This window comes from Mytilus galloprovincialis, chromosome 11 (assembly GCF_965363235.1).
Source record: "Mytilus galloprovincialis chromosome 11, xbMytGall1.hap1.1, whole genome shotgun sequence".
NCBI lineage: Eukaryota > Metazoa > Mollusca > Bivalvia > Mytilida > Mytilidae > Mytilus > Mytilus galloprovincialis.
The window spans coordinates 72,254,624-72,265,881 of NC_134848.1; the positions used below are offsets into that span (position 1 = coordinate 72,254,624).

Consider the following 11,258-nt stretch of genomic DNA (forward strand, 5'->3'; position numbering starts at 1 on the left):
CCCCATAATCATTCCGGAAACAGCCACGAAGCAGCCATTAGATAGTATTTATAACCAATGAAATAACAGAAATACTGTGAACAGATTTACCCGAACCTGACGTTTAGCCTCTGACTAATCAGACCGTATCACCATGGTGATTCTACGGTAATGACTGAGGAAGAATATCAGATATATATATCTGACACACTTTTATCATATTCGCTAGCCTAATCAGCTCATGATGAGGCTCATGATGGCGACCGTAAAATTTCTTGAGTGATGACCTTAATTTGATTGATTCAAATCCCTGTTTTGGCAACTTTTGAGAAAGCAGTATTCGTCGTTCAACAAAATTAAATCAACGCATATAAAAGTTACGTTATCAAAAGTATGTGTCTATACCGCATGGGAGCGACGGCGTGCAAAAGCGGAGAGAGGTCGAAGTTGATGTAAATTTGAAGTTATCGTACATATTAATACATAAGTTGCCGTACACAATCGAAACATTTTCTTTGTGGTTTATAAAAATCGTGTTCTTGTGGGACATAATTGAATGATAGGGTGGAATATTCACTCTTAGAAGCTGAACAGGACATTTTTCTTGATCTGAAATAATCATCGCTTTTGTCTCCGTATGGTTATTATCTATCTCCAGCTTCAAATTATGCTGAATTCTAACATGTTCGATCAGTCTTCGAAATGTTTTTTATTAATCAAAATTTGAATTTAAAATCAAATTTCTAATCACCAAATGATACAGTTCTTCTTTTTTCATCTGAAATAATTAAGATTTCATATGGGATTACCGTAATATACATGATATATACGTATACATTTTGAGACGACCCCTTATATAGATATAAATATAAATCAATTATAATAAGTATTTCGAAACGAACTGGGTATTTAAAAAAAGATGCCAACCTTTTAATCGTACACAAGCACAGGTGTAGTCGGATTAGTACACATTTAAGAAATAAAAACATGGGATTCGATGAGGAAGCAGGTAATGTTAAACTGATTATCATGTACAATGTAAATTAATGATAGAGATCGTTGAGCTATTTTTATCTTTCATTTGTTTATGTATTTCCAATGTATTAAGGTATATGTGCATTATTGAATTTATTTATATCTTGTTTTTTATTGGGTAATTTTTGTAATGATCGACACCTTCGTATCATTAATAATTACTATTTAAAGCAATTATAATTGTAATTATTTTTCTATAAATACGAAGGTCTGATTGGGGTCCTTCGTTTCTGTATCCGCTAAATTTTGAGGCCGTTTTTTTTCTCCCCTATTCTTTATACTTTTGCCCATTATTCTCCATTCTTTATAGTTTTTGTTTATTATTCTCTATTCTGTAAGCCCTCGTCTTCACCCTCATATATGGTCATGTTCTACGTACAATACATTTCAATAGAAAGAAAGCGATTCCAAATTGCCAAATGTCCTTCAAATAAGAAATACATAATGATTAAATAAATAACAAAAAGTGGCGGATCAAGAACTTAAAAAAAAAATGGGGGTGCTGACTGCCCTAGAGGTCAATATAACTGTAAACAGTTACTGCTGGTTTTGATAATTGAGGAGGAAAGGCCTCCTGATTTTACTAGCAAAAGTCATTATACACTTAAGAAAAGTCCGACTGTGTATTGAAAGAAGAAGAAGAAGAAAGGGAGGGGGACGCTCCAGTGATTCCCAATAAATCAACTAGTTTTTCCAACGAAAGGGGGTTCGGGTCGCCAAGCCCCCTCCCGCCTGGATCCGCCTACATGTACAATAAGGCGAGAAGAACGAAGAATGGTACAGCTTAAAAACAAACAGACATTCAACGTATAAGTTTTTCGTTAGAGTTCATAAAAACAAATTATATGTGTCTTTTGACTTCTGTACGTCAGAAGAGATGTCATAGACTGATTTCCAGTTCTCTATGTTTGCTTTATTTTTACATGCATTGTCCTATTTAAGGAGGCTCGCGGGTATAAGTATTTCAGAAAACAATTATACTTTAATTTTTCATTAAAAATTTAATTTATTACCTTAAGTAGTTGTTACGTTCTTTATCTTATGGAACAAAAACCATTCCAAAAAATCTATTCGTGTTGGCCCCAGATGACTTTTAAAATGTAGATATCATTGAAAAAGCTCCATATTATCTCCCCTTGGTGCAAAAATGCCATTTTTTTTGCATTAAAATTGAAATATCTTTATTAACTCATAGGTGACCTATATTTTTTATTGTTGTTTTCGAATAAGCTGTACATAAAATAACTAATTGTAAAATTTAAGCGATTTCTGTAATCTTGTTGTTTTTTATTTCGATATTACCGCTATTTCTCCTTTTAGTTCAACAGAACTAGAGGCTCTAATGAGCCTGTGTCGCTCACCTTGGTCTATGTGAAAATGAAACAAAGGACACAGATGGATTCATGACAAAATTGTGTTTTGGTGATGGTGATGTGTTTGTACATCTTACTTTACTGCATGAACATTCTTGCTGCTTACAATTATTTCTATCTATAATGAACTTGGCCCAGTAGTTTCAGTTGAAAATGTTAGTAAAAATTCACAAATTTTTTAAAAATTGTTAAAAATTGACTATAAAGGACAATAACTCCTTAGGGGGTCAATTCACCATTTTGGTCACGTTGACTTATTTTTAGGTCTTACTTTGCTGTACATTATTGCTGTTTACAGTTTATCTCTATCTCTATCTATAATAATATTCAAGATAATAAAAAAACCAGCAAAATTTCCCTAAAATTACCAATTCAGAGGCAGCAACCTAACAACGGGTTGTCTGATCCATCTGAAAATTCCAGAGCAGATAGATCTTGACCTGATAAACAATTTTACATCATGTCAGATTTGCTCTAAATGCTTTCGTTTTTGAGTTATAAGCCAAAAACTACATTTTACCCCTATGTTCTATTTTTAGCCATATCAGCCATCTTGGTTCGATGGCCGGGTCATCAGGCACATTTTGTAAACTAGATACCCCAAAGATGATTGTGGCCAAGTTTGGATTAATTCGGCCCAGTAGTTTCAGAGGAGAAGATTTTTGTAAAAGATAACTAAGATTTACGAAAAATGGTTAAAAATTGACTATAAAGAGCAATAACTCCTACAGGGGTCAACTGACCATTTTGGTCATGTGACTTATTTGTAAATCTTACTTTGCTGAACATTATTGCTGTTTACAGTTTATCTCTATCTATAATAATCTTCAAGATAATAACCAAAAACAGCAAAATTTCCCTAAAATTACCAATTCAGGGGCAGCAACCCAACAACGGGTTGTCCAATTCATCTGAAAATTTTAGTGCAGATAGATCTTGACCTGATAAACAATTTTACCCTGTCAGATTTGCTCTAAATTTTTTGGTTTTTGAGTTATAAGCCAAAAACTGCATTTTATCCCTATGTTCTATTTTTAGCCATGGTGGCCATCTTGGTTAGTAAGCGGGGTCACCGGACACATTTTTTAAACTAGATGCCCCAATGATGATTGTGGCCAAGTTTGGTTAAGTTTGGCCCAGTAGTTTCAGAGAAGAAGATTTTTGTAAAAGTTAATGACGGACGACGACGGATGACGACGACGGACGACGGACGCCAAGTGATTAAAGGACATAAACAAAAATGTATGCTTTCGAAGGCAGATTGTGAGCGTAAATGAACGGTGACCCCATTTTTTTTTTATTTCATTTTTCTATTAAGTATAAGATAAAGTTCGTTTGTAGAAAAATATATTTTTTTTTTTACTGAAGTTAACAATATCTTGTAATTTTTTGATAGTTTCACACTTTCTTTCTTTTTATCTGCAATTGTTGTACAAATAACAGTTAAACAAATATTTGTTTGATTTATTTGTAAATGTACAAATAATCGTTTCCATGTTGAGCCAGTGGTAATATGGATATTTCTTAAAGACGTTAGTCTTACCAGTTCATTTAAGTTTCCTCTTTGCGGTCCGCGTTTAAACGATGTAGATTTCTGAGAAATCAGAGGCAAAGGTTTGGATTTAAACAACTCACGCCCTGCTTTCTGTCCTGTTTCTGAAGCTCGTACAAATAAAGTTTTTATTTTCCGACAATGTACATATACTGTACATACATTTCGATGAACAATAATTAATCAGTCTTTATACTGCACTGCCATTGAATACAATATATAGCACAGTTTAAAATAAAAATCATAGCTTTTTATGTCCGGATTTAGTGACAACAAATAGGCAGTCATACAAATAGGTCGGGGTTGGTAAACATACATTCAGAGGTGGATTAGGGGGGAGGTGGTTGGGCAAGGGCCCGGGCCCCCTTTTCTTGAAAAAGAATTGGTTGATTATATAGGGAATCACTTGAGCATGACCGGAGCGGTCCCCTTCTTAGACAGTCAGTGGGCCCCACTAATAAAAAAATTCGGTATCCACCACTGACATTTGTGTTACACTTGATTAACATCGCTTCAATTATAAAACTTATTCCCAGTAATATCATTCATTGATAGAATTATACGGTTTAGAGTTTCCATTTTTTGGGGGAAAGACGGCTTCAAGCCGTCAATTCCCTAATGGGGTTGGCCAGAGTATCATTCCCTCACGTCAATCATTTTGTTTTGATAGTTTGGAAACCCCCTCAAAATGTCATACTGAAATTGATGACAAGGAGAACAGATTGACTTTAAATACATTTTTTACACATTTCCCTTCTGTTTCTCGTGAAATTGTCGTATATTGAGCTTTCCCTTACACTATATACGTTTCTTTTACAGTGTCCGGAAAAATCAGTATTACGAAATATTCTAAATATATCTAACCTAGTGACGTCATTGTTGGAATGCCACACAGGGATATCCTTTATTCATTATAAAAACCAGTCACAGTATTTGTATACTAATTTAAAATCCGTATTTGTTAAATGTAAACTTGCTGTAATGTAGATCATTCACACACCAACATGCAATGCTTTAATCTGAGGCTATAATCAGATAATTTGTAGGTCAACTTTCGCGGTAAACAATGTCAAAGGGGATACATGAGATTGGGGAGAGAAACGACAGTTTTCATTGTTTCTGTAAAGTTCTGTTTTTAGAATCTTCCTCCAATTCAGGAGCACCTCCATTGATGAGTAATTATACACTAAAATCAAAGTAAATGTTTCTGAACACTTAAAATGTGGCATTTAGGATATGATAAGTAGTCTTCTATATAAAAAAAAATTTGTGTACCAACATAATTATTGAAATGGTTAAAAAAAAATTAAAAAAAATTAAATGTTGCTTTTTGTAGTTTATACCTATTGAGATTGGGGAGAGCAACTGCAGTTTTCATTCTTTCTGTAAAGTTATGTTTTTAGAATCTTTCTCCAATTAAGGAGCACCTCAATTGATGAGTAATTTAATTACCCACAAAAATGAAAGTTAATGTATCTGAACACTAAAAATGTCACATTAAGTATATATATGATAAGTAGTCATCAATTAAAAAATAATTTTGCGTACCAACATAATTATCGTAGTGGTCATTTTTTTTTTTAAATATTGCTTTTTGTAGTTTAAAGCTATTTATTCATGAATTTTACAGATATATCAAAATGTGGGATCTGGAAACAAACTTCACACAGCTTATATCAATCATATTTGATTTTATAAGTACATGTATCCCTGTGATGAGAGTTGTAACTGGGAACTTTATCAATGGAAAATTAAAACTGAATAGATTTTTCAGTCCTCACTTTCTTGAGAATACTGTCACAAAAAATTGAGAATGGTCTTAGCCTGCCGTTCAGTTGTACATAATTAAAATTCTAAAATATATTGTAGTAGTTGTTAAATTCCATTGGATTTTAGATAATTAACTCCCAACTTTAATCAAATGTTTTGATTTAGAAGGTGCAGATCTCATTGGTCCAAATTGTCTCTATGATGAATTCTTGACTAAGGAAATGAAAAAACAATAAACAACAATTAGTTTCATTATTGTTAGCCTTTCTATATGTTCTAGCTGTTCTTTTGCTCATTCTTTGTATGTAGACTATCAAAAGATACCCCCTAAAAATTGAAACAATGGCCGTCTTTTCCCTCAGAGCTGTTCAGCTCTTTGATTATACATATTGTATTATCATTTGATTTTTTAAAATTTCAGTCGCACGCAAAAGACAAGGATTACAGTTCCAAAAAATCATTTCGCTTATTCAGTGTGGCGTGGCGCCGATCCTGATTATTATAGGAATAGTTATTCTAGCGATACAAGATGGTGCAGGCTACCCTGTCATTGGTGCTTCACCTATCTATATCGGGGTCTATGTAAGTACTTGTTACCTTTAGTCATTCTAGCGACACAAGCTGGTGCAGACTACCCTATCATTGGTGTTTCACCTATCTATATCGGGGTCTATGTAAGTACTAATTACCTTTAGTCATTCTAGCGACACAAGATTGTGCAGGCTACCCTATTATTGCTGCTTCACCTATCTATATCGGGGTCTATGTAAGTACTAATTACCTTTAGTCATTCTAGCGACACAAGATTGTGCATACTACCCTATCATTGGTGCTTCACCTATCTATATCGGGGTCTATGTAAGTACTTGTTACCTTTAGTCATTCTAGCGACACAAGCTGGTGCAGACTACCCTATCATTGGTGTTTCACCTATCTATATCGGGGTCTATGTAAGTACTAATTACCTTGAGTCATTCTAGCGACACAAGATGGTGCTGGTTACCCTGTCATTGGTGCTTCAACTATCTATGTCGGATTCTATGTAAGTACTTGTTACCTTAAGTCATTTTAGCGACACAGGATGGTGCAAACTATCCTGTCATTGGTGCCTCACCTATCTATATCGGGGTCTATGTAAGTACTTGTTACCTTAAGGTTGAATTTCTATAAATACTGACAATGCAATTTCCCATAGGAACTCCTTTTACGGCTTAAACTGTACCACTTTTACTATAAAGTTTCTAAAAAATCTTATCATAGAATTGAAAGTTCATATGCACGACAATTTTTTTCAAAGGTCACAATATAGGGCTATGCGGCATGTTTTCAGCGTTTATATGCCCTGACCTTTCAGAGTTTAAACTAACACTAATTTTCTTAACTCCCCCTACCTCGAATGAAGGGTTACCATAGATTTCAATGTAAAGAATATGCACATGTATATTTACTGGTAACATTACCAAGTTATGTCTCTATAAGATGGAACACAGAGAGCATAACTGGGAACCAGTATGTAAACAAAATTAATTTTCTTTGAATATTCCAGATCTCCCCATAAGAGGCGTGGTTTAAGAAACAGCCGTATTTACAAAGTGCAACCTATAGTCATTCTAGTGACACATGATGGTGCAGGCTACCCTGTTCTTGGTGCTTCACCTATCTATATCGGGGTCAATGTATTAAAACGAAAAGACATTTGTACCTAAAGCTTCAATAATAAACAAAGGGACATGAATACCCAAAGCTTCAATAAAATAAACATGATTTTTTCTGGAAAAAAAAATGCATACACGATTTTTAAATCTTGTTATCCCTGTCCAAACTCTTAACTTTTTTTTATACAACCGGAATAATTAAAAAATCAATAAAGTATATGATAACTTCTCTTTGATTATCAATAATACATTTAATTTTGATATACATATACCTAGAAATATATCATGAACCCATTGTATATTTTAGGGAATAGTTATAGGATGCATGGGAATTATAGCCAATTCCATGGCAACAGAATCGTTAACAACACAAGAAGAGTCAGATAAACAAAGAACACTGGTATGTGGCTATTGAAAATTAGTCTCAATCATTGAAATCATACACAATTTAGGGATAACTGTAATAATTTCTCTGTCTGTGAAGAAAGAACATCACCTTAGGAATATATTAACTTAGCTGTATTGGGCATATTTTGTTTTTGGAATTTTGGTCCTCAATGCACTTCAACTTCGTATTTTATTTGGCCTTTTTAACTTTTTGAATTCGCGTGTCACATGTGAGACAGAGTCTTTTGTAGACGAAACGTGCGTCTGGCGTATATACTAAATTTAATCCTGGTATCTATGATGAGTTTATTTAATAATAAATGTGATGCGCACTAAATAACCCGCTACTACGCGGGTTATCTTTGAAGTGTGCACCACATTTTTATGTTATTTTTTCGAATAGACAGAACAAATTATTACAGTCATTCCTTATAATTTTAATTATAAATTAGGTTTTATGCTGGGGTAAATCATGAAACCTCGTTCATGAAGTCACGGTCACACAACAAAATTATATATATGAGCTTATTGACAAAACACTGTCAGCAAATCAGAAGACGCAATACATCCAAAATTAAATTATTCATCTATAAACAAAAATATTTCTCTGCAGTACCATCAGGGTCTTTGATAACCTTTACACAATAAATAGACGAAGTACGACCTTCAACACGGAGCCTTGACTCACACTGAACAACAAGCTATAAAAGGTTCTTAAAACGACAGTGTTAAACAACTGAAATGGTAAAACCAACGGCCAATCAATATGTTAAAACGAGAAACTATACAAATCTATAAATCATACTAACAAACGGCAACCACTGAACTCCTAACTAATCAATACAGGTGCATACAATGCAGCTGGTTTAAACGTTTTAACAGGCGGCTACCTTCACTCTAACTTGAGACAGTAGAGTAAAAATTACAACACAAAACGACACACTATAAAATATAAATTAAAATGGCTAGAAAATATATTACAAAATCATTCAGAAGAATGCAGCTCAGCGGATACATTCACTTAAATGTTGCGAAAAGATATATGTTCCTGAAGGTTCAGTCTTTCGGGACTTTAAATTTTGATTGGTGTACCTACAATAATGCATGGTATGTTCCAATACAAATAGAAACAACGGTCTAATCTATATAAAATAAACGAGAAACGAGAAACTCTTATGAACCACACTCATAAACGACAACCACTGAACATCAGGGTCCTGACTTAGGACATGTACAAACGAGTACAGCGGTGTTAAACGATTTAATTTAATAAGTACCAACCGCCACCCTTTCCTGAAACAATAGTATAACATATCATATATTCGTCAATTGAAGCTGTGTATTTTATTTTTTTGACAGTGGAAAGTTTTTTATGGCCTGACTTGTGCTTCATTTGGTATTCTGACGTATCCTACAATTGAAAATATCAGAAGCGCTGTCAGCTGTGGGGGACACAAGAAGGAATGTGGACATGCGCATCAAGACACGCTGATGGCGTTGTTTATTGTGGCGACCATTCTCATACAAGTGATTAATTTTTTCAACATAATGTTGTTAGTTACCTGGCGCAAATTTCGCGGAAACACATCAAACTCTCAAGGGCCATGTATAACAGCTACAAGTAAAACATCTCCAAAATATACATAGGATATGGACACATACATATTAATGATCAAATCTGTATATTTTTATGGAGCAAGGACAAACAAATAAACTTTGAGCATGTTGCGCGGTCGAGTATACAACTATTTTCTAATCAAATATCATCATTTGTTTTTATGACACGTACGTAGAAGTTAGCTTCTCTTGACACAGTAAGCTATTTGTTTTTGTGACACGTACGTAGTAGTTAGCTTTTCTTGACACAGTAAGCTGTTTGTTTTTGTGACACGTACGAAGTAGTTAGCTTCTCTTGACACAGTAAGCTATTTGTTTTTGTTTTTGTGACACGTACGTAGTAGTTAGCTTTTCTTGACACAGTAAGCTATTTGTTTTTGTGACACGTACGTAGTAGTTAGCTTTTCTTGACACAGTAAGCTATTTGTTTTTGTGACACGTACGTAGTAGTTAGCTTTTCTTGACACAGTAAGCTATTTGTTTTTGTGACACGTACGTAGTAGTTAGCTTTTCTTGACACAGTAAGCTATTTGTTTTTGTGACACGTATGTAGTAGTTAGCTTTTCTTGACACATTAAGCTATTTGTTTTTGTGACACTTACGTACCAGCTATATAGCTTTTCTTGACACAGTAAGCTTATGAATGAATACTTATTTATTTTGCAGTTTTTTGTTATTATCTTAGATATTATTATACATGTAGTATCTAATATCTAATACTATCATTTATGATTTTAACCTTATGTTACAAGATTTCCAAAGCATCAGTAAATACAGGTGAGCGACATATGTTTTTGAGAGCATCTCTCTAGTTTTATGTTTCTTAGGTAAATGATCCATTTCTCCGCTGCAAAACAAGTTGACCATATTCACTGTGTGTCAATCAAGCATGTTGTAGAGAAGGATATAGAACACGTGACCACATGTTTATTCTTAAAACTTTAATACAGCTTGAACCATGGAAGTTCTTCCACTATTCGTGTGTTTTATTTACTTAGATTTTTGTAACTTGTGATTGGTGTGTTTTAAGTGTTTTATGTTGGTGCTTTAATGTTGATTTTGCTTATCGTGTTCATGCGTGTATATTATATGTAGTATTTTAATTTGTTCAACCTTGCCTATCATTGCATTAAATATATGTGCTATGTCTTTTATACTTTAGTATTCAATTTGTATATTGTGTAAATGTATTTATTTATAGAGCTTGTTATTAATTTATAACATGCCAACTTTAAATACAGCTTTTGATTTGATTTGATTTGATTTGTCAGTTTGTCCACCATAAGTTATGAAAGTACTATACAAAAAAGTCTTTTAGTTCAATAAAATTATGATATGTACACGATTTTCTCCCAAAATTTATCAGCAAAATATTTAATATTCAAATTTATATATTTCAACCAAATATTTCATGCAAATCGCCTTGTCCTTAAACTAGAAATAGGGACACCTGCATGGTTTAAATTCTATTTTTATTTTTCTTCTTATACCAAAATCATATTCATAAAAAGTTTATGATTTCTCTGGAAATTTTATTTTATGTCAATCATCAGTATTCGACTGTACTAGTATCATGTAGTCATGGAAATGTGACAGAAATATTCTAAACAAAAGACTGTGTCCTTCTATTATTCATTTGAATTAATCGGTTCATAAAACAATGATAACTTGTACAAATCAAAATTTATACAACGCTCTAATTTGTCACGGTACACAAAGATATAAGATGACGTGGAATGATTGCCAATGAGAAAACTTTCCACCCAAGTCACAATTTGTAAAAGTAAACCATTATAGGTCAAAGTTCGATCTTCAATACGAAGCCTTGGCTCACACCAAACAGCAAGCCATAAAGGACACAAAAAATTTCTAGACATAAGAGTAAAACCA

The 11,258-nt window shown here is 33.4% G+C and overlaps 1 protein-coding gene across 2 annotated transcripts; it reads left to right on the plus strand.

The window, feature by feature from the left end:
* The first annotated feature begins 852 nt into the window (after positions 1–852).
* LOC143052757 (uncharacterized) lies at positions 853–9,409 on the plus strand. Of its 2 annotated transcripts, XM_076225868.1 has the most exons (4): positions 853–988; positions 6,131–6,291; positions 7,672–7,764; positions 9,111–9,409. In XM_076225868.1, the coding sequence occupies exons 1-4, from the start codon at positions 967–969 to the stop codon at positions 9,396–9,398; spliced, it is 564 nt and encodes a 187-aa protein (XP_076081983.1). In that variant the 5' UTR covers positions 853–966; the 3' UTR covers positions 9,399–9,409. The 2 variants fall into 2 exon arrangements, 1 of the variants encoding a protein (XP_076081983.1); XR_012971227.1 differs by lacking the exons at positions 853–988; positions 6,131–6,291 and adding an exon at positions 6,771–6,843.
* The last annotated feature ends 1,849 nt before the right edge of the window (positions 9,410–11,258 follow it).